The sequence below is a fragment of the Pongo abelii genome, chromosome 2 (genome assembly GCF_028885655.2).
Source record: "Pongo abelii isolate AG06213 chromosome 2, NHGRI_mPonAbe1-v2.0_pri, whole genome shotgun sequence".
In the NCBI taxonomy this organism is placed as follows: Eukaryota; Metazoa; Chordata; class Mammalia; order Primates; family Hominidae; genus Pongo; species Pongo abelii.
Window position 1 is genome coordinate 67,115,017 of NC_085928.1, and position 24,866 is coordinate 67,139,882.

At 41.9% G+C, this 24,866-nt stretch overlaps 1 protein-coding gene across 4 annotated transcripts in view; it reads left to right on the forward strand.

Moving 5' to 3' along the window:
• The window catches only part of VGLL4 (vestigial like family member 4), a 163,364-nt gene that overhangs the window by 86,844 nt on the left and 51,654 nt on the right, over positions 1-24,866 (forward strand). Inside the window, exon 1 of one of the 4 annotated variants that reach the window (XM_063721515.1) lies at positions 2,617-6,034. Within the exon in view, the coding sequence (XP_063577585.1) occupies positions 5,983-6,034 (52 nt within the window). The 5' untranslated portion in view covers positions 2,617-5,982. 4 annotated transcript variants of the gene reach the window in all.

Sequence of the window (24,866 nt, forward strand, 5' to 3'; positions counted from 1 at the left end):
GAAATATATGTAGAACTTTTAAATTCAGTGAATTTTATTTTTATTTATTTATTTTTTATTTTTGAGATAGGGTGTTGCTCTGTCACCCAGGCTGGAGTGCAGTGGCACGATCTCAGCTCATTGCAACCTCTGCCTCCTGGGTTCAAGCCATTCTCCTGCCTCAGCCTCCCAAATAGCTGGGACTACAGGTGCGTGCCACCACACACGGCTAATTTTTGTATTTTTAGTAAGGCAGGGTTTTACTGTGTTGTCTGGGCTGGTCTTGAACTTCTGACCTCAGGCGATCTGCCTGCCCAAAGTGCTGGGATGACGGGTGTGAGCCACTGCGCACGGCCAAGTTCAGTGAATTTTAAAAGGCTTAAGAAATTGATGGATTAGTTGTATGTTCTGAAAATACTGTGGTCAGACCTAATGGTGCCCTGAATAGGACAGACACTACAGCACTCCAAGGGGGATTTCTGATTATGAGCTCTGACCTCATGATAGTGGAGTACTTAGTGAGGGCTAGATAAAATGCAAACCTTGGGCTTAATTGGGATAATGGACTGGGATTTTTCCACCTGTTCTGTTTTCGTTCTTCCTTTATTTTTATTGAGGCATAATTAATTATGATGAACTCCTAAGGGTATAGCTTCGTGAATTTTTTCCCCCCATGTTTTGTCAAACGTAAAATTAGATCAAGTTAGAATTTTAAGTGTTTCTCATACATACAAGAGGAGAGTTCATGGACTGGGAGACCTCAAACCCAAAAATGTCACAGTCTCACTTTATAGCAGTTACGGTGCAGTTTAGAGCATAAAGGAGGAATGATCTGACCTTTTTCATGAATGGCTGTCATGTATATATCCTTAAGGCAGACAGCTGTTTAAGCTGATCTGTTGTTAGCTGATGGGTTTGATCCTTATCAAACCTTATTTTTGTCCTTATCTACTGATAAGGACAAAAAACTCGGACTTGTGTTTCTTTTATATTTAGGTTTAGTGTTTGGGGAAATCAGGATGACTTAAGTTTTGGTTATGAGTGGTTGGCCTTGGGCTGTCTGAACTGTGGCCTCCATTATTCTGTATTTATTGTTAACAGTCTTTTTGATTGGGGCTGACTACCCAGATCAAGAGGGAGAACATTCTCATCACCCCTGAGCCTCCTCGAGCTTCCTTACCAGTCAGTACGCACATCCCCCAAAGAGAACCACTGTTTTGGCTTCTGTAGTTATAGATTAGGTTGGCCTGGTCTTTAACGTCATATAAAGTAATTTGGATCCAGCTTCTTGTGCCTAACATAGTGTTTTTGAGATTCATGCATGTTCCTGGAGTAGTTTGTTCTTTGGCATTGTCATCTTATGAGTATACCACAATTTGCTCATCTCTTCTAAACTTGATGGATGATGTTTTAAGTTTCCGGTTTTCAAATGTAATGAATGAAGTTGCTCAGAATTGTTTATTGTGGTCAAGTATATATATAACATAAAACGTATTATTTTAACCATTTTTAGATGTATACTTTGTTGTACAATCTCCGAACATTTTTATGCAAGCTTTTTGTGGACATATGTGGTCATTTCTTTTGGGTAAATACTTAGTAGAATTGCTGGATTATTGGGTATGTTTAACTTTTTAAGCAACTGCACAACTGTTTTCCAAAGTGGTTATAACATCTTACTCTTCTACCAGCGGTGTATAAGCATTTCAGGAACTCTACATCTTTATTTATTTATTTATTTTTTTTTTATTTTTGAAATGGAGTTTCACTCTTGTTGCCCAGGCTGGAGTGTAGTGGCGTGATCTCGGCTCACTGCAACCTCCGCCTCCTGGGTTCAAGCGATTCTCCTCTTTCGCCCTCCCCAGTAGCTGGGATTACAGGCGCCTGCCACCACGCCCGTCTAATTTTTTGTGTTTTTAGTAGAGCCGAGGTCACACCATGTTGGACAGGCTGGTTTCGAACTCCTGACCTCAGGTGATCCACCTGCCTCGGCCTCCCAAAGTGCTGGGGTTACAGATGTGAGCCACCACGCCCGGCCAGGAACTCTAAATCTTTACCAATAATTGATATTGCCAACTTTTAAAATTTCAGTTCTGGTGGGGATTTATGGACAGTATTAAGGTGTTGCTCATTGTTAACTTGTAATTCATTACTTATTGGAATGCCTATTATGACACCGTTGATTGGTACTATGTGAAAAAAAGATATATTCTGTACTTTTGGCAAGTTTATTGTCTAAATTAGAGGCTGGAGTATGTATATTTCTTGCCAAATTTCATGGCAGAGGTAGTGATTTTGGTATTGTCAGGGGAGGGGTTGTTTTTCCAAATGGGTAAATCTAAGCCATGGAAACCAGCAGGCAGCCAGATTGAGGGATGTGAAAAAACACCAACGTGGCACAGAAGACTCTTTTTTGAGAACACTTTCCTTTAGCTTAGCGTAGCTTTGCTTTATTTCTTATTTGGTAGTGATTCATCCAACCACTGGCCTGTTAAAATAAAGCTCAAGGATTAAGCTCTCGTAGCTCCAATTTGATTTATCTTCTGGTTTGCCAACCATTCCCTCTTTAGATTCTTTTAGTTTTTTCTCCCATTTGGAATGCCCTTTCTACTCCTTTCCAGCTATGTAGATTCTTTTTTTTTTTTTTTTTTTTTTTTTTGAGACCGGTCTCGCTCTGTAGCCCAGGCTGGAGTGCAGTGATCTCATCTCACTGCAACCTCCGCCTGTGCCTCCCGGGTTCAAGTGATTCTTCTACCTCAGCCTCCCAAGTAGATGGGATTACAGGCGCTTGCCACCACACCTGGCTAATTTTATGTATTTTTAGTTTCACTGTGTTGGCCAGGCTGGTCTTGAACTCCTGACCTCAGGTGATCCACCTGCCTCTGCCTCCCAAAGTGCTGGGATTACAGGCGTGAGCCCCCAGTTCCGGCCCCAGCTATGTGGATTCTACGTATCTTTCAAGGTGTGGCCCAACCTCGTCTTATGAAACTTTACCTGGAAGATCTTATAGGCAGGAATTGGACCTTAACCCTTTTTTTTTTAATCTACATGTTTTGGGAAGAATATCTCTTCCTATTGTCTGCTTTTATTTTTGAATACCAAAGAAATATAGAGAATTGTAGAATCTTTTAAAAACACAGGCATGTATAAAGAATAGGAAAAGATTGGCCACACCCCAGAAACAACCATATTGCACTATTGATTTCAGTCTTTTCTCCTGAGTATATATAATTTAACACAACCAAAATCATAGTGTGTTTAAAATTTTATATTCTGAATTTTATTTCATTCAGTATTGTGAAAATTGGCTTTGGTTTTGAAATTCTACAAAAAAATCATTAATGTCTGCTTATTTTTCCTATAGCTATGGCATCATTTATGCAAACACCTCTCTGTAGTTGGTCATTAAGGATATTTCCTATATTTGAAAGGTCTTAATAGATTATGGAAGTGCCTGTTTTACTGCATGCTAATCAGCATGCTTTCCCCAAAATCTTTGGCAATTGTTTGGTCCAAAGTAGTATCTCATATTTAAATTTAAAGTTATTAGCAGTGAGATTGATTTTTGTTTGTTTGTTTGTTTTTGTTTTTGTTTGAGACAGAGTCTCACTCTGTCACCCAGGCTGGAGTGCACTGGCGTGATCTTGGCTCACTGCAAGCTCTGCCTCCTGGGTTCACACCATTCTCCTGCCTCAGCCACCCGAATAGCTGGGATTACAAGCGCCCGCCACCACGCTCAGCTAATTTTTTGTATTTTTAGTAGAGACAGGGTTTCACCATGTTAGCTAGGATGGTCTCGATCTCCTGACCTCGTGATCCGCCCGCCTTTGCCTCCCAAAGTGCTGGGATTATAGGCGTGAGCCACCGCGCCCGGCTGAGATTGATTAATTTTTTAATGCTTATTAACTTTTCATATTTGGGAAAACATTTAAACTTTTTTTGATAAATTTTTTAGTGAACACATTGTATCTATTTTTAGGGTACAATTTGATGTTTCTTTTCTTTTTTTTTTTTTTTTGAGACGGAGTTTCACTCTTGTTGCCCAGGCTGGCTTGCAATGGCACGATCTCGGCTTACCGCAACCTCTGCCTCCCGGGTTCAAGCAATTCTCCTGCCTCAGCCTCCCAAGTAGCTGGGATCACAGGCATGCATCACCATGCCCGGCTAATTTTGTATTTTTAGTAGAGACAGGGTTTCTCCGTGTTGGTCAGGCTGGTCTCGAATTCCCGACCTCAGGTGATCTGCCCGCCTTGGCCTCCCAAAGTGCTGGGATTACCGGCATGAGCCACCGTGCTGGGCCAATTTGATGTTTTAATACGTATTTGTGTTGTATAATGATACAATCAGGGTAGTTCTTGTATTCATTACCTTATCATTTATTTGTGGTGAGGGCCTTCAGAAGCCTCTCATGTAGCTATTTTAGAATATGCAATATTTTACTGTTAACCATAGTAATCCTCCTATGCACTAGAGCAGCAGAATTTATTCCTCCTATCTAAAGTAACTTTTGTACTTTAACCTTTTAAAATGTCAGTGCCTAGCAAGATGCTTTGTCCTCCTTCAATGTGTGATATGTTTATATCATCCTCTTTTGGATTTCTGTTGAGTTTATAGTCTGTAATATACATTTGGCAGTTATATCACCTTGTATTTTATTGTCTTTAATGTAAATGTGACTGATGAAAAGCAAACAAATGTAACAACCTACACATCTAAATAAGTAATAGTTACCTTGGAAAATTATACATTTAACGTGATACTGTGATGATCTTATTCTCAGAACACTGATTTTTTTTTTTTTTTTTTTTTTTGAGATGAAGTTTCACTCGTCACCCAGGCTGGAGTGCAATGGCACGATCTTGGCTCACTGCAACCTCTGCCTCCTGGGTTCAAGCGATTCACCTCCCTCAGCCTCCTGGGTAGCTGGGATTACAGGCGCCTGCCACCACACCTAAGCTAACTTTTGTTTTTTTAGTATTAGAGATGGGGTTTCACTATGTTGGCCAGACCGGTCTCAAACTCCTGACCTTAGACGATTCAACCGCCTCGGCCTCCCAAAGTGCTGGGATTACAGGTGTGAGCCACTGCGCCTGGGCACATTGATGGTTTTCTAAACAGTGGCCAGTAATTTAAAAACCGAGAGAGAGAGAGAGAGAGAGAGAAACCGAGAGAGAGAGACTGTGTGTGTGTGTGTGTGTGTGTGTGTGTAAAACAAACACAGTGCTTACTCCTTGCCACGCTTCTACGTAAGTATGCCTATAAAGTGAAGAGCTAGTTTTTTCTCTGTCATTCTGAAGCCAGTTCCACAAGTGGAGTTTGCAGATGTCTTTTAATCAGTGGCAATTTTATTTGGAATAGGGTCAAGTCATTCTAGTATGACTGCCTTTAAGTGATAACACTCGTTTGCATGTTTGCCAAAAAATAATCCAGTTTCACTGCTCCCCACCCCCACCCCCAGCCACCCTATCTAAAGTATGAATTCCTTGAGGGCAAGACATCTACCATCTCTTGTGCATCCCCTCTACCATTAGCACTTCTCTGTATCGTGCACATGGTTTGAGATCCTAGAGCTCTTACTCCAGAGGGCTGAGACACTTTTGGTTATCATGCTAGGAAGACTGGCTTTGCCTTCCTAGTGCTTGTCTTCCTTTGTTCAGCTTTGCAAACCCATTTATATCACATGGAGTAACTGGCTGTTTGGGAAGTTTCAGCCAACTGTTCTTTACTTCATTTTATGGATGATGTGATACCCATTTGGTCTGTAAGTGGCTTTCTGTAGAATGAATGCCTCATTCTCATTGAAGAGGTGGGATAACCATAGCTCTTAGCCACCACAATGTGTTTAGAGCACTGTTCAGGGAATATTCATGGTACCTTCAAATATTACTGCCTTTAAAGGTAATGAAATCTCCAGCTCTGCCAGATCTTTTGTGTCATGAGAAAAAACCAAAACAACTTAGTTCCTGCCCATCCAGGGCTTATCTTTGAAGTAACAAGAGGAGAATGAAAGACTTGAAGAAAAGAGTGGCACTTGGATACATTTCCACCCACGCAGGTACTTGTTTTGTTTTGACTTTGTGTGGTCTTTGTGTGCTTGCAGTGTATTTTTTTGGAAAGGTTGTGTCTTTGAGTTCAAAAGAATTTCCTTTCCGTATTTGATTCAGCTTCCGTATTTGGTTACCACTGCAGTTGTGACAGTTGCTTGACTAATTTTTGCAATGCCCAGGGCTCATTGAGATTCTTGGAAATGTGAAAAGCCACCATATTTACTCTCTCCAGTGTTGGCTCTCTTTCTGCTATAGCTTTTAAAAGATGATAGTTTAAGTTAATATTTTTAACAGCTTTGCTGAGATATAATTCATATACCATGCTATTCATTCATTTAAAGTATACAATTTAATGGTATTTAATATATTCACAGAGTTGTACAGTTATCACTGTGATCAAAGTTTAGAACATTTTCATCACTCCCAGAAGAAACCTTGACCCGTTTCGCTCTCCATTCCCCTGTCCTCCTGGTCCCTGGCAGCCACAGATCTACTTTCTGTCTCTCTATATAGATCTGCTTATTCTGGGCATTTCATATAAATGGAATAATACAATATTTGGTCTTTTGTTACTTCATTCCTTTTTATTGTTGAGTAGTAGTAGTTCCTTGTATGGCTGTACCACATTTTATTTACCAAAAAAAATGTTTTTAAAGAAGCAGTACTAGCTCCTGGATAAAGGTTGGGTTGAGCAGTTACACAGACTACAATGCCTTCTTCACTAATCTTTAGCTATGAAAAAGGAAGAGAAAAACATGCCATTTTGTTTGCTGATTTGCACTTGAACCCCAGCAAAATGTCATGGTCCTAACCCTCTGGTGTAACCTGTCTGGAGCAATAGTATAGCTTATTTTTAGCATCTGAGTGACATTTTCTGTTTGGTAATCTGTCTAATTTCAGATGGAGCTATAGATATGGATATAGATAAAATTTGGCATTTTCAAACTTGTACTTTCAAAGACTTTAGAACCAAATGTCATTCAGCTGAAACCATAATGTATTATAAACTACGTCTTGTAGAGTTTTGTTGTCATAGAGTCAGATGAGATGCCAAATGCTAGCAATCCTATTTAGGAGGCCTACTATTAGAATTTAAAAGAAGTGGACTGCCAGAGATGAATTATGTGACACAAATGCTAACGTCTAGTTATTATGAGTGATCCATTCTGTCATGAGGTAGCACTTGAAAAACAATCTGGGACAAAAGAACAAGCCTCTGGCACTACTGAATTTTTGGAGAGAGAAACCTTTAGAAGTTAGCATGTGATTCTTTCTGGACATGTTCATTGCCTTAGTTCTTCTTTTGCAAATATTTTGTAAATATTCATGAAGTGAAATGAGATGTTTGAGAAGGCAGGATCTGCAGATCTGCTAAAGAGCATTGTCAGTTATGCTGGGCTGTTCCTACCCTATCCCTCTGTTTACCTGCGGCGGCCTCTCAGAGCGTGATCGTGGTGGCTTTGTGGTGGTTTTAAATGTAATCGTGAGAAGCTAGCTGAGAGAATGCTAGCAGTGTTCCTTCGGATCAAGTTGAGACTAGCTGGTACAGTTAAGCCTAAGTTTCTTTTTGTTTCTTTCCTTGCCCCTCTCATTTTTCTAGACTTTGAGAAATTTACAGTTTGGTAGTTAAGGACTATGTTTGCAAGCCTAATTCAAAGCTTTTGGGGAATGAGTTGTTTTGTTGTGCGAAAGACAAATAGGAAGTATATGATTGTATGCCTTATAGGAATAGAAGGCAGTGGGATAGTATAGCTATTTTCCATATGGGGAAACAGAGGCATGGGATGGTCACTTAATGAAGTCCCTGATCTCTAAAGAGGCAAACATTAGGAAAAAAATTAGAGAATGACGTCATTGTTTGAAAATAGAGGTGAGCCTTCCTAAAGCTGGTCTTGAGCTGTTTCACGTGTTAGTGTTGGCAGGAGGTAACCACGACGGCCTAAATCTTGCTTTCTGAAACTCGTTCATCAGGCATTTCCTGAGTGGATGTGAGCACTAAGATACATCATCAGTTCTCTCATGTGCCACGTCACTGCTGACACGTCCTTAGAAATGTCTGATGTGATGTTGACTGATCTTGGTATTGGTCAGTTGTGAAAGTGGAAGAGGCATGAGAAGAGACACCTCCTTGGGGTATGCTAAAATGACATATCTTGGGGGTCCCTGGACAACTTTTTATTAGGACTGGAGCCAGACCTAGGAATATGTATTTTAAATAAGTCTTTTAGGTGATTCTGACATAGGTCATCCAGGAACTCACTTTGGAAAGCATTGTACTAGACATGAAATAGGAGTGGCTGGATGAAAAACAATAAGGAAAATTTCCCCCTGTGCCGTGGCTGGTGCCTGTAATCCCAGCACTTTGGGAGACAGAGGTGGGAGGATTACTTGAGCCCAGGAGTTCGAGACCAGCCTGGGCAACACGGTAAAACCCCATCTCTACAAAAAATACAAAAAATTAACCAAGCGTGGTGGAGGGCGCTTGTAGTCCCAGCTACTCGGGAGGCTGAGGTGGGAGGATCACTTGAGCCTGGGAGGTTGAGGCCGCAATGAATTATGATGGCACCACTGCACTCCAACCTAGGTGACAGAGATCCTGACTCAAAAAAAAAAAGAGAAAAATTTTCACAGATTGGTGAAATTAAACTGAGAACCACTTTTGCTTTACATATGAGCTCAGTAGAGCCTTTAAATCACGATCAGATTTAATTTACTATCTAATTTTCAGAAATACATTTGTCACATGCAGACAGTTACACCTAGACAGTTGTAGAAATTTTCAGCATTCCCAACTTACAGAAAACCCTGACAGAAAGAATACACAGCTGACCCTTGAACAATACCATCTGAACTTCGAGGGTCCACTTCAACTCAGGATTTTTTTTTCAACCAATTGCAGACAGAAAATATTGCAGGATGTGAAACCCATGTGTGTAGAGGCCCAGCTTCTCCTATAAGCGGGCTCTGCAGAGTGGACTTTGAGACTTGGGTATGTGTAGATTTTGGCATTGGTGGGATTCCTGGAACCAATCCCCTGAGTATATATACCAAAGGATGACTAATTTCTCTTTAGTATACAACACCTAATTTTCACTCTGCTGAAACTAAAATCCTTTGTTGCTTCTATTCCATGGGCTCTTCCTTCTGTTCCTTCCAGCCAGTCGACAGAGCCTTGATGCGATCCCAGTGGATGACCTGTTAACTTAGTGAGGGGCCTTGATTCTGTGTGGGTTCCTGTGGATGCTAGGATTTGGATATGTATGAGGTGACATCACTTTCTCCTCTGTCACCACCATTGGAATCCATAACTAAAAGGTGGATGGTGAGTAGCCATCCACCTTTGGCAAGAAAGGTTGCTACCTCAGCTATTTAAGATATTTGCTCAAATACCAAGTGTGTAAGTAAATGAGTAATTCCAAGCTGGAACAGCCCAAGGAAGCGTAAGAAAGGAAATACAAGAGCCTTTCCAGGCTTCAGTTCTCAGTCCAACAGATGGAAGCCTCTCAGTTACATGAGCTCACATCTGCCTTTCTGATTTGACAGAGCTCGTGCCATCAAAACTGGAATTGCTAATTCTATAATCCCTTGAAAGCATAATTGAAGTGAGACTGACAAAGAGCTACACCCTAAAGGTTAATGGCACAGACAGAATAAGGGGCCTAGAGAACTAATCATGAAATATAAATGTCAGTGGCTGCAAACCACTCATCCATTTAATTTGCTAGAAGTTAATATAGTCTTGTAGACCCCAAATTAAAATGTTTTAGTTTTGCTTTATTTCTTCATTACTCTAGTCCCCATTGACCTTGTGTCAAGACCGAAACAATTGAGGAGCATTCTAGCATGGGAGCAGTTTTAACAATCATTGTCAGCATGGCTTTAAAGAAAATAGGTTGGCCAGACACACATTAGGTTTCGCCATCTAGTAATAGTATGATTTTTTTTTTTTGTAAAAACCATTAAAATAAGGCATTGGGAAAACAGATTGAATTTCTGAAATGCCAGAATGTCAGTGGTAAATATCATTGTTACTTATTATCCAGGAGTTTGCTACCCAGCTGTAGGTGGTGGGTATTTAGCAATGGCTGGGGCTTCAGCATAGGCTGGCCTATCAAGAAACAGGATGGGAAGATAATGACATTTTGAAGAACATTTGTAATCAAATTCATAAGCTTTGTAAAAGATGTAAGATGAAGGTTAGGTTTTTGTAAAGGTTTCTTGTTGGTACCTCTGAAGGCTGTAGGTAACTATAATAATAGATTTGAAGGAAAAGACAACTCACAGAATGGGAAAATATTTTTATAAATCATGTGTCTGAGAAGGGACCTGTATTAAGAATATGTATAGAACTCTTACATCTCAACAATACAAAGGCAGATACTCCTATTTAAAAATGGGCAAAGGGTTTGAATAGACAATTCTCCAAAGAAGATAAATGGCCAACAATTGCAGAAAAATATGCTCATCATCATTAGGAAAATGAAAATCAAAACCACAGTGAGGTCCGCCTACTATGAATGGTTGAAATAAAAAAGACAATAACAAGTGTTGGTGAGGATGTGGAGAAATTGGAATGCCTCATACGTTGCTGGTGGGAATGTAAAATGGTGTAGCTGTTTTGGAAACAGTTTTGCAGCTGCTGGAAATGTTAAACATAGAGTTACCATTTGACCCAGCAATTCTACTCCTAGGTACATACTGGAGAATTGAAAACATCCCTGTAAAAATCTGTCCACAAATGTCCATAGAAGTATTATTTATAATAGCCAAAAAGTAGAAGCAATCCAAATACCTATCAGCTGATGAATGGATAAAATGAGGTCTCTCCATATGATGAAATATTATTTGGCAATATGAAGAAATATAGTACTGACATATGTTACAACATGGATGAACTTTTAAAACATTATGAGTGAAAGAACCAGACACAAAAGACACCAAATCATTGTATGGTTGAGTTTATATGAGATGTCTGGAATCAGCAAGTCTATAGAGACAGAAAGTAGGTTAGTGGTTGCTAGGCATTGGAGAGAGGAGAATATGGGGAGTGACTGCTAATGGGTATGGGTTTCTTTTGGGGGTGAAGAAATGTCCTAAAATTAGATCATGGTGATTGTTGCACAACCCCACAATTATAAACACATTGAGTCAGACACTTTAATGGGTGAATTATATGGCATGTGAATTATATGTCAATAAAGCTATTATAAAAGTTGGAGACTTAATGTGGAGAATATTGTTGCTCCATTCATTCCATTCTTTGCAAAGTTCTCTGTGTGTGCATTTGCTTACATTAAAATATTGTGCAAAGTATTAGCTCAATTATAAACCTTACTAATGGCACCTATCGGTCATTCAGAGAACACCTGATTGCCAGGCTTTGTGTCTGGTGGTAAGGGGCATTCACTGCTGCTCTCTGGACACCCCACCCAGGGCCCTTCTTGAGAAGCTGACAATCTGGAATTGTTGTTTTCTTTATAATCAGTGCTAGCTATCTTACAAGAAGCAAACTGACATCCTACATGTACATTCAGATGATCTTTACAGAGAATGATATGTGCACACAGGGTGGGACCGTCGGGTCCTGGGGGTGAGAGGGAAGGAGGGGATGGAATTCCAGGTGAACGCGGTCAGCAAGGGCCCAGGAAAGAGACGGCCAAGGGGAGTTGTGAATTTGTTGCTGTCCAGCTTGAATGTTGTCATTGGCTCCCAAATAGTCCGCGAAATAAGTCTCAGCTCTTTATTTAGCGTGGCTCTGTAGAAAAGGTAGCTCTGGAATTTCCATAGAGAAGGAGAGTTTTGGTAGTGGCAGGTCTGATTGGAAGAGGTGCAAGCAAAGGTTTTACATATGATCAATGTTTACTTTAGGGGCCCTGGGGTGCTAACGCCTTTGGATGGCCAAGGCTCACCCTGCCCCCCGGCACCTCTTGCTGCTCTTTCACCCTTGCCCTCACCCTGCTGGCTCAGGGGTGCTGTGCTGTTGCCCCCTCAGGCTGTGCTGACCTTGCAGGATTTTGTTCACTGGCCCACTCCTGCTGACCCTTCACCATCTGCTCTGTGAAACCTCTCCGAGTGGTATAGGAGTTGGAAACATAGTCCCTGGAGCCAGACCTTTGGGTGTAAATCCAGTCTCTCCTGTTTCTAGCTGTGACCTTGGGCAAGTTGCTGAGCCACTTTTGGTGACCATTTCCTCCTGAAGATGAAACTAATGATAGTGCCTACTTCACAGGTAAATAGGAGTATGAAATGAATTCACATATATAAAGCTTCTAGAGCATCTCTTCTCAGTACCCAACATCCTGATTACTAATTTGCGGGGGGGGGGTGGGGGCGGGGTGGCACTCTCTCCTCTTCTCTTTCTCTGCTCTTTGCAGGTGCTGCCGTCACTAACTATAAACTATAGGGAGGAAAAACCCAGTCAATTCCCTGAAAAGTCTCCAGTGTGACCAGAAGTGTAGATAATATTGTTGCATGTGTTAAAGTCATTCTAGGGAGCCTTAGAAGATTAGATGCATGTTGGTTCCTACAGAGGAAAAAGAAAAGAAAGGAGATTCGAGTTAATGGCTTGAGGCCTCTTACAGTGTAACATCTTTGCTGCCTAGAGGGACCTCTGTCTGCTGAGGTTCTGTGTATGGGTGGGAGGGCACTGTGCAGGGTTGAATGGGGTGGAATAAGGGGAATATTGTGTAATCATCAATCGGCCTGATTTTTCGGACCTTCCTTCCCCAGCCCTATGGTGGCTCTAGACCAGCTCTAACCCCAAAGTCTTAAGCAAGTTTGACTGCCCTTCCGCGTCAACACACCAAGTGTTCTGCGTTAGCCCACCAGGGAAGTGAGACTGCTGCATCTATGGTCTCTCAAAATTAAGCTTCATTGCATTACACACCCTAGGGCATAAGGAAAAACTTAACATGTAATTCTGCACTGCTTAGAGATGCCAACTTCTTCAACAGTTCTTGGACCTCATTACTTTATTTTATATTCTGCAAGTGTAGATGTGATGTATGTCACTTTATGTTTTTGGGTTACCCACTCTTCTTTATATCCAGTAGGAAAGCATTTAAATGCATGTTTGTCGTTATGTTTCTATTTTTCATGATTGGTATAAAGATGAATGGCTCTAGGAATGTCATCTAGTCCATTAAGCCACCGCCTGCCTCTCTGATCCCTGAACGCTTGCTGTCAGCTCACCCGAGCTCAGCTGTACCTTTGAAGTGCAGGGCAAGCCTTTCATCTTCCATCATTTTCACTTAATGACAGCCCGGCCTTTGATCAGCTCAGTTTTCCTCTTTCTTTGGCTTCATAATGAGTCACTTGGAGCTAAGGAGAGATCTGAAGTAGGCCCAGAAACGGCCGCAACTTTTCTGAGCACAATGGTTGATTGGCCTTTATATCTTAAGTAAATATACCAAAGGGAGTCAGCCCTTCCTGGCTTCTCATTGATAAAATTTGCTCACTGGGTAATGTAAATGTAAAAAGAGAGAGAGGTGGGAGGATAGAAAGAAACAGAAATAAAAAGTAAGCAACATCCCCATCCCCCAATATTTTAGGTTGATTAATTTGGGGAAACCTCCTTCACCTTCACACTCGAGTAGAAAACTTCTTGGCATCATGGGGATGATTTTGTTTAGGAAACACATTAAATTTTACATGCTAATGGAATATTTGTTTTCAGGTTAAATTCTATGACTTTTTTACTTTATTATTTAATAGTCTCTTTTCTTGGAGCTTGGTAAGGAAACAAAAAGTCCTTGATTGTGTATAATTTTTGCGTAAGGATCTTATGATTTCCCATTAACATTAGAATCTGCGGAATAAGTCTGCCATCGTGCCTTTAAAAAGCAGCTTACAGATTTACCTATTCTTTGGTTATGCTGAACACCATTATTAAGCCATTTTTCTTAAGAAATAAATACATTTTGGTATTTAATTACTTACCCTTGTATGAAATTAGCTGTTTGACTCTCCAGTAACTCTCCAATAAATATTTTAATACTTTCTCAAGCTAGTCATATACTTTTAGACTTCAGTTCTAATAGCCTCTTAGTTTTTTTATTGGATAATACAGACATCTTTTAATAATAGCTTACATAAACTATAATTATTGAGTAAAATTTATCTGTAAAAGCACTCCAGAATATACCATATGCTGTGAAAAACCCAACATATCTGTATATTAGCCTGACACCAATCTAATGAAGGATGATGATTTTTTAGAATTGGTTTATTTTAATATAGGTAGATTTCATTGGAGTCAGTTTTTAAAAATCAATATTCAGATTTTTCCCTCTATAAGTATGCATTATTATTTGATTTGTTTGATGTTCTTCACAACTCAGATTTTAGGAAATGTCTGTTGAATAAATGTTGATTAATCATGGATAAATGGAAGCTCTTAGCACAACCCCTGCCATCAAACAGTAGACATCTAAATTGTTTAAAGAAAATGAGTATACTGACAGTTTTCTCCAAAAATAAAAATGGAATCTTATTAGGACATAAAAACGTCACCTGACAGTGATTAAAATGTAAATATGAGAGGTTAATTAGACTTTGTTAGGTCAATCTGTGAAACTTAAAATATGGAGTTCTAAGCACTAACTCACTCTTTCTTTTCCCTGTTACATATTGATAAGCTAGGGAACAAGTGTAGCTTCCTGGCTTGTTCATCTCACAGTTTCTCAATTTATACGAAGGAAGGATCAACATTGAGAGAGTTATTAGGAAGAAGCTGAGGGTGGCCTGTTTTGGAAAGATCAGGTGAATGTATTAATACTAGCTGGAATACCAGCTCTCTGATCTTTCCTTAAAATGTGTCTTCAACCTGCCACTTCTTCATCCTCACTGATAGGAACATTGTTGAAGCTCACCTAACGCTTGCATCCCTGCCCTGTTCCCTGGCTCAGGTGTGTGCACCCATCTGGCATGGTGTGTTAGAGCACGCCTCACGGAAGCCTCCCTGTAGCTGTGTCAATGCTTACAGTGGCTCCCTGTCAGTGGCCTGCCTCGTCAGGTGTCAGCCGTTCACCTGTGTTCAGAGCCCTTTATTATCTGACCCACCTCTCTGTATCCAGCCTGAAGTCTAAGGAAACAAACCCGTTGTTCTAGTCCCATTGCTCTCGCACAAAGATGGCATCATTCCTGCTCTCTGCCTTGCCTCATACTCTTGTACCTGCCTGGAATGCTCATACTCATCATTTCCTCATACTCTTGTACCTGCCTGGAATGCTCATACTCATCATTTCCAAGTGTCCAAATCCTGCCTGTTTTTCAAATCCCACTCCTATTAGAGTTAGCATTATTGTCTTCCTCATATAAAATGTGTATGGCATCACTCTCTTTTTTTTAAAATAAAAAGTGCATCTCTTTTTATTTTTTATTTCAAATTAATATTTTAAAACTTTCCCCATTTTAATTCCTACTATGATAAATGTTAGTAGATTAACCTACATAACCAGAAGCTCTTTGGGGGTCCTCAGTATTTGACTGGTAACAGCTTTATTGAGATATAACTAATATACCATGCAATTCACCCATTTCAAGAGCATCTGATTTATTTTGGCATTTATAATGTTCCATCCTTACAGTTCTTTATCTCCATAACTTATCACTCCCACTAGAACTAAAATTTTTGAGGCAAAGACCAGATCTCAAACCATCTGTGTGTTTTCCTTAGTTCCTGGAGTAGTCCTACAAACATCCTAGCCACAACAATGCCTTTGAATGAACCACATCCTTTGATTTTTTTTCTGCCAGTCCTAAATTGTATACATTCTTTAGACAGGACTGGATTCAGCAATTAGCCTTTTAAATAAGGGTTCCATGTCCATGTGTCAGTTTTTGGAGTGATGTGGCAGGGACACAAGTCCCACTTCACTATCATTTTGGGATGAGGACTGTCTCAATAAGAGAGCATGGGTGGCAGCTTTTATGGCCATCAGAGAAATGCAAATCAAAACCACAATGAGATACCATCTCACACCAGTTAGAATGGCAATCATTAAAAAGTCAGGAAACAACAGGTGCTGGAGAGGATGTGGAGAAATAGGAACGGGTGGGACTGTAAACTAGTTCAACCATTGTGGAAGTCAGTGTGGCGATTCCTCAGGGATCTAGAACTAGAAATACCATTTGACCCAGCCATCCCATTACTGGGTATATACCCCAAGGACTATAAATCATGCTGCTATAAAGACACATGCACACGTGTGTTTATTGCGGCACTATTCACAATAGCAAAGACTTGGAACCAACCCAAATGTCCAACAATGATAGACTGGATTAAGAAAATGTGGCACATATACACCATGGAATACTATGCAGCCATAAAAAATGATGAGTTCATGTTCTTTGTAGGGACATGGATGAAATTGGAAATCATCATTCTCAGTAAACTATCGCAAGGACAAAAAACCAAACACTGCATGTTCTCACTCATAGATGGGAATTGAACAATGAGAACACATGGACACAGGAAGGGGAACATCACACTCTGGGGACTGTTGTGGGGTCGGGGGAGCGGGGAGGGATAGCATTAGGAGATATACCTAATGCTAAATGGCGAGTTAATGGGTGCAGCACACCAGCATGGCACATGTATACGTATGTAACTAACCTGCACATTGTGCACATGTACCCTAAAACTTAAAGTATAATAAAAAAAAATCTATACCATAAAAAAATAAAAAAAGGACATAGCAAAGGACAAGGACAGGGCTTACCCCTGGAGCCTGCTCTAGGAAAGGAAAGGAGGCCCTAGGGAATGAGCTGGGTCTAGGAAGTGGTCTGAAGGCTTCCTAGCCTTGTGAAAATGTTTGTAAATAGTACCACAGTTAGGCTGTAGGATTAAGAGCCATAACGCAGGATGCTTGTAAATGTTTTCAGACACTGAAGACCAAGGAACACTTACTTGCTGAGGAAGAGCTTGAAGAAGGTGAGGCTTGCACTCTAGACCAGACCTGCAAGTGAGGGACTGTTCCAGGCAGGTGGGAGGCATCCCCTGCGTGTGCAGACCAGACCGCAGGAGCAGTGGAGTCTGAGGGGTTGGGGAGGGAAGAGAAAGAGAGATGGGTAAGGCTAGAGAGATAGGGTGAGATGGGCTGATCAGGTTGAGGCAGTTTAGCCTTTACTCCAGCAATCCAATCAGTCAGGGACCCTGATCTCATGGGGGGAGGCAGGGTGGCCACGTTGGAAGACTTCCTTTCAGCTCCAGGGGTGAGGTGATGTGAGAAGGAAGAATGGAAAGGATGCAGTCTGGCCTAATAGCTTTTGTTTGCCTGAACCATACAGGTCCCTTATTCAACAGATATTTGCTAAACACCTGCTTTATTCCAGGCAGAGTATAAGTTACTCCTGATTGTATTGTCTGTTTTTCTTTCAATGTCTTTTGTAGGAAAATGTGTCCCCAGTTGGACTTGTGCTGAATTGTAACTGGGGACCCTGTCTTTAATCCAGCTTAGCTCTGCACTCTCAAACTGCAGATAAAAGGTGTGTAATAAATGAGTATGGGAAATAAAAATAATAGAAAAACAAAACCCAAACAAAAAAATGAGTATGTGATTGAGTGACAATGACAGGATTCACACCCCCAAACTATTACTACAAAAGGGAGGAGCTTGTTTCTAACAGAGCAAGGAGCAGTCTTTGTGTACCGCAGACTCTGCTTCCCCAGTGATGGGATGGGCTGGCACCAGGTCCTTCCGGTGTGGTGCAGTGTGGTGGGAGCGCCGAGTATCACCTGGGTAGTATTCTTGCCAAAAAGATTTAACTCAGATCTAATCATAAGGAAATGATTAGGCCACCAAAATTTGTAGGGACAGCTCATTGGTCTGCATTATTTAAAAACATCAATGTCACGAAAGAGAAAGGAATTCCTTTAGATGAAAGGAGATTAAAGAAACATGACAACTTCACTGAGCAGCATATGATCCTTAATTAATCAAGTCTTCCCCCAACCCTCCCTGCCACCAAAAAAGAGACAGTTCAGTTGGGGAAGTTGGAATGTGAACTGGATATTAATGACAATATGTCAACTTTAACTTTGTTGGGTGTGATAATGGTACTGTGGCTCTGAAGGAGAATGTCCCTGTTCTTAAGTATTTATGGGTGAAATAAGATGTCTCCCACTTATTAATACTTTCAAAAATCACAGCAAGAAAACGTGTATGCATGTAGCTAAAACAAACTGACAAAAATGCTTATGATAGGTGAATCAAGGTAAAGAGAATGGGATGTTCTTGTTCTCATTCAACTTTTTGGGTAGCTTTAACATTTTTTGAAATTAAAAGTTGGAAAAATTAAAATGATTTACTTGGGCACTTAGCTGTTTCAGCAGTAAGGTTGACTGAAGCTGACTTTAAGTTACTCGCTTTACCTGTCTTCAGGGTTGTCAGGCTCTTGAATGGTGTGCGTGCCCAAGTCCCTAATGCTGCTTCCACTGTGTCAGGACTGAGACATCTTTGAACTTCGTGTCCTATTTTAATGCTTGGAAAATTCACTCTGTGGCTTCTGAAACCAGCATATTTAGCAATAGTAAGGAATACAGTGAGTTAATGAATTTCTGTGGGAAACCTGAATGGCTGGCTGAGATATCTGACTTGGGAATGTGTCTCGTCCCAGCTACCTCCCCGCTGCAGTGCCAGCTACCTGCCCGCTGCAGCTCCTTGGGGGGCTTGGAACTGATAATGAGATTTTCACTATCAGAATCAGGGGGCCTATACACAGCCTTCCTTCAGCACTCTGTATGCCAGGGAGAAATTTGAACTGGTTTCCGGGACCACCATCTTACTCCTCAGGGTCTGGACTGGAACCTACTGCAGAGAGCAAGATCGCCTGTTTGGCAGTAGCACACACGATGGTGTTGCTGAGAAATGAGTAGTTTGTGAGTTGGAGCCAGCAGCACGTCACATAGGATGCTGCCAGGCAGCTCAGCCCAGGTAGATGGCACCAAAAGGGGTGCTCTTGGGGCTGAGGCCGACAAGAGGCACTCACGTCGGGTTTTGAAAGTGCAGATGAGTATGCATTGGCAGAGAGGGCTTCTGAACACATTCTAGGGAGGGAGAAAGGTGCATGGAAGAAAGCCTGTAAGTTTAGAGTGTGTGTGGGGAGGAGGCGGCCCTGTGCCGAGTATCGCTCTGAGCCTGTGTGTGGGTTCACACTACCATTTTCACACATGTGGAAACAGTCATAGCAAGTCAGGCAGCTGCTCCGAGATCACGTAGCCGGCTCCTGGTGGAGCAGATTCGGAGCACCCACTAACCCAGGCTCTTGGGCACTGTGTCTCCTGACCCCTTCCATCGGCTGGTGCTGACTGTATTTGAGGCAGGGGCCTCTCATGAGTAGCGAGAAGGACAGTTAGAGGTTTCCTTTGTTCAGCCATCTTATCCTTCAAATGGGAATTGCACCAACATATGGAATCCAACAAACTGTAATAAATAAATTGCCTGTTCTGGGCTGGGACCTTTATATGAATTCTCATTGATTCGCATAGAAATCCCTCATGGTAGTTGGATAGAGGCTCAAGAGAGATGAAGAGATTGCTAAGATCATACATTTTTCTGACTCCACAGCCCACTTTCTACTATGTTTCTCTGTCACTGGCAGAGTGGTCAGGGATACAGAAATGAATGAGCTGCTCCGTGCCTCCCAGAACAGTACCCGGGACCACGTGCGAGGTATTACAGAGAAGAGCAGCACGTGGTGAATTCTTCCATTAGGCAGCCTGTGGGCAGGGCCATTCTAGAGGCTCGGAGTGTTAATGGGAGATCAGAAGAGGGAAAGTTTAGTTTTCCGTTCTCTCTCTGCACTTCCAAGACTGTCTCTTTTTTCCTCCTCTAGTGATCAGTGACTGATTCTAGGACTCAACCATCTCAGGGCCTGTGGCAAAGTCGTACCCTCTGGAATTCCCTCCAATTAAGGAATGTTTTGAAAATGCGGATAGTAGCATATGACCTTCGGTGCTTAACTTGTCACTTGGTACAGGGCTTGCAGACAGAAGTTTTTTGAGTATTTTTACCAAAACACTTACATTTCGAAGAGGTCATACCATTACCAGCTTAATCCCTCTGTTACGTGGCAACCAGGGTCCCTACGGACGCTTGGCTCAACTGCTGAAGAGGTTTGAACAAGCCTCTTTTTTTTTTTTTTGCTTACCCTCATCCAGCTATTCCTTCTAAACATTTATAAGCTCTACCAGGGAGGAAATTGAGCCCCTAGCAAAGTGCCTGATTGCAATACCATCTGCTAACAATTTACTTTCATAACTCTCCTCCTTCTCATTAACAGTAAAATGTTACAAAAGTAGATTTGCAAGTAAATATAGTGCAGAATTTCTGCCAGGCTTTAAGAGCCTTTTCCATTAAGGAGGACCGTGCACTTGGTGTTAAAGGTTCTGAGCTGGCTTTGTCTCCTTGGGGTTCACCGGTGATGTATCGGGGCCTTGTCAGTGCATGTGACCCTTTGGCCCACTGTTCTAATACTCAGGCGGATGCCAGTCCTTAGCCTGCAGGAGCACAGCCACAGCGGAGCTCGCACTCTAAGCGGGGACTGCACTTTCCTAGTTTACTCAGAGGCCTCTGAGGCTGCCTGAGAGCCGGAGTCTAGGGAATGGAGGACCGAGAATAGAAGGTAGGTGTCGTTACTAAATCTGCATCAGGAAACCAGGGAAGTGGATGAGTGTTCAATCTTTTTTGTTTGTTTTGTGTTTGATCTTTTTGAATCTTATGATTTACTTACATAAGATTTACAAAGCTAAAACCCAACCTCAAACCTAGATCTGCTGATCTTCAGGCTGTTTGTGTTGTTACACACCTGAGTTTTCTTCAAGCCAAAATGATATGTATGGTAAGACATTAGTTTGACCCCACTTACTCAGTGTTAATTCCACGGAGGTTGCGGTATTACATAGTCTATCAAGATACAGTTCAGTTGTAAACTAAATCCAACAGGGTAGATGAGACAGCAGGGACTTTTATTAGCTCTGAAGACAATAAAATCATTTTAAGCAGTATAGAACTTCCTAATTAAATGAATAACAATATGTGGATGTGATAACAAGTTTTAATTTAAAGTATTTTTAGTGCTTTTTGGTATTCAGAGTAACTTCAGTTCACTAAAAAACACTTTAGTGTATATTCACAATGGATGTTGAGAATTATAGACATAATTTCTTTGGCATTCTTTTATCTTTTCCCCTTAAGCCCCTGTTAAAATTATAGCTATTAATACTTAAAACCAGAGGCGCCGGCAGACACCATCCCTCCTGCACCAGCATCATCAGTACAACATGTCTGGGAGCAGGTCCCACCTCAGACCCACTGCCTCCCCATCCAAAGGAGGCCCCAGCCTGGTTTGTGAAGACAAACCTAGTCCTCCTCTCTTACAGGCAAGCAGAAGAATTCCTGGGAGGTCGAGGTTCCTCTGGCTAGTGCAGGGCAGATGATCACCAAGTCAGAGGGGCAGGCCGCAGCTGTACACTTCCCCAGTGCCCAGCCAGGAAACCCATTCTCCTCCCTTGCCAGCCCATGTGTTTGTTTCCTCCTGTGCTCAGGTGGTTCTGGTCTGGAAGCAGCATCTGTATGTTCAGTTGCTTTCATCTCAGTCCCACTATGTTAGGTCAGACAGATGGGACAGTTGCAGCTGTTCATCTTTGGTGTCAGAACCAGGTTTCAGTCCTGCCCTCTGTTCTTTCCTCTCTGGATTAGTTTCCTGGGGCTGCCAGAATAAAATTCTGCAGACTGGGTGGTTTAAACAACAGAAATGTATTAACTCATTGGTTCTGGAGGCTGGAAGTCTGAGATCAAAGAGTCAGTGGGCTTATTTCTCCTGCGGGCTCTCTCCTTGGCTTGCAGATGGCCGCCTTGCCTTCTCCCGTGTCCTCGCATGGTGGCCTTGTTGTAATGTGTCTTTGTCCTAATCTCTTGTTATAGAGACAACAGTCAGATTGGATTAATGATCTCATTTCACCTTAATTACCTCTTTAAAGTCTCTGTCTTCAAATACAGCCATGTTCTCTGCGGTACTGGGGTTCGGGACTTTAATGTGTTAATTCCAGGGGTGGGCATGGTTCGGCCAATAAGCTCCCCTTCCTCTCGCCCCCTCCCCCTCTCTTCTCCGCCTTCTTCCCTCCTCAACTGTCTTCCTCCCATTTATTTTCCTCAACCAGTGAAGCATCTTGCACACCTAGAAAGATGATGGAAGTTGGGGAGTCTAAATCCCAGGTTTCTACTTCCAGTGCTTCCATTAATCAGCTTTGCGACCTTGAGAAATTCACTTAATTCTTGAAACACTAGTTTCCTCGGCTGCAAGGCGGGAGCTCTTCTTCCCCACCTCCCTCACAGGGCTGCGTTAAGAAAAGTCAGAACAATAGATCATGTTGTAATATGCTTGTAAAATAAAATACACTCATAGAAGATACAGGAAGGCTTCTACAAAGTATAGTGTGTATGAAATGATTTAGATTCCTTGAAATTCTAGTGAAGATGGCATATGCTTCACTTCTGCCAGTTTTATTGTGCTGTTGTTATCCTTAACTATATTATTAGCAGTCCAAGATAGAGGCTGTACTCTCTCAACACAATCTCATCTTTGCTGTTAAAAAAAAAAAGAGTAGAGCTGCTCACACCAAGCCCAGTCCAGGGTGTGGCCCCTGCACAGCCCTTCCCAGTCCAGCCGGCTCCCCCGAGGCGAGGTCGGGCTCTGCACGATTAGAGCTGAGCCTGGGGCCGCCCGGAGCATTATAGTATGAGAGGTGCTTTGTGTTGCCACCCAAGGGCTGGGGGAATTGCAGGCGATCCTTGCGCTTGGGCAGACAGCACGTCACGGCTTTTATCTGCCGGCTCGCATTGCAATGGGCGTCCTATAAAAAAAGAAAAAAGTGAGCCAGAATGGGGCTAGCCACAAGTTGAACAATTTGAAGGAGATTGACTTCACCGTGTCTTGTCCCCAGCTGCTCGACCGTGAGACAAAGAAGTATTATTTGAAAGAAAGTGAGTAAGCCCTGGCTGCCGGGGGCTTCTGCCCTGCACAGTGATGAGAGGGTGAGATGTGAGAGGGGCGTGGAATGTGGGAGCAGGGTCCTCTTACCAGGGTGCCCTCTTGCCAGGACATGATGTCAGTCGGTTGCCATGGGCTGTGGTCAGCCTGAAGGAGACACATCAGTGCAGCACGGCTGGCTTGGCCGACTGAGCTATGGTTTTGCTTCTTTGATTTAGGTTCAAACATGATAAAGGGGCTGGGAGGGGGGCTGAACATAAAGCCTTAGACACAGTGGAGATTTAAGTTGTGGACTTAAACTCTCTGTTCGGCACGGCATAGAGATCTTTGTCAAAAATCTGTCCTTAAAAGTTATAGCAAGATACATTTGACTATAGTTTACCCTCTCCTTCTCCATAAAGACATTCTCATTTCACCCTGTGCTGTTGGTCTAATCTCCAGAAAATGCCTATAAATACCATTATTTTGATTAATTGCTTGGAGCCATGCCATCACCTCCTATGCAGCCTACACCCCAATCTGGCGATGGGCCCACACAGTTGGTGAGGGGCCATGTGGCCGAGACCCGGGTTCCCATGCTAACGCCGCCTTATCCCTGAGAGAGTCCATTAATCCCCCTGAAACCCAATCACTCGCCCCATCTCTGTGTTGAAGGTCATGGCCTTGATTGTTCTGTTCTATGAAAATCGAATCTGCATTTGGTGAACCAGATTCTGTTTGTCCAGGTTTCAGCTGGCTACAACTTTCTTGTAGTATTCGAATAAATGAATGTTGCTGGAACTTTGAGAACTAGAGGAGTCCTTATTTTTTAATGAAATCTCCCTTAATCATGAGATGCTAATAATTAGCCAATCTCAAAAAATTTTGTTAGTTGATTACTTTGTTGAATCTGCTTTTTCTACCACTATGTAAAGTGTGTTCTGTAAAAGTTTGGAAAGTATTTCTTGATTAGCAGTAAAAGGAAACTTAACTTTAGAAGATATATCTATTATGTAAGATGTAGTCCATTAGAGCCAAAAGTAGGCTGTCAAGATGATCTAATCAAACCACTTAATTTTATGAGTAAAGAAACAGAGGTTAGGCCAGGCTCGGTGGCTCAGGCCTGTAATCTCAGCACTTTGGGAGGCCAAGGTGGGTAGATAACTTGAGATCAGGAGTTCTAGACTACCCTGGCCAACATGGTAAAATGCCATCTCTACTAAAAAATTTTTAAAAAATTAGCCAGGCATGGTGGCGAGTGCCTGTAGTCCCACCTACACTCAGGAGGCTGACGCAGGAGAATCACTTGAACCCAGGAGGCAGAAGTTGCAGTGAGCCAAGATCTCGCCACTGCACTCCAGTCTGGGTGACAGAGTGAGACTCTTGTCTCCAAAAAAAAAAAAAAGAAATGGAGGTTGAAGAGACCAGTGCTGTTTTGAAGCCTCTGGAGTTAGGTTCTGTGTGAATCATTATTTTATGTGCCACTGAAAAAGAAGCAATCTTGGCTGTTAATATATGCCAATTATTTGTAAGATAAACTTCAGTCTTAGCAATATTAAAATGTAGGAAATAGTCGTAGAATCTTTGAGATACGGTAATAACAGGATTATACAATGGGGTTACATTGGCCACAGTTCCTCCCTGTCCTCCTCCCCTCTTTCCATTTTGACTTTGAAAGCAGAATTTTCTTGTGATATTTTATCAAAATCATATTATATAGCACAGCATAAAGCAAGGTGATTCTCTTTTTCATTTCTCACTGTTAAACTTCTCTGCCATTGAAATAAGCATGCTGATTCTTGTGAAATCTTAGGCCAAAATCTTTGCTTATCTTCTTTGGGGAAATTTGAAGGAATATTGTTGATCCAT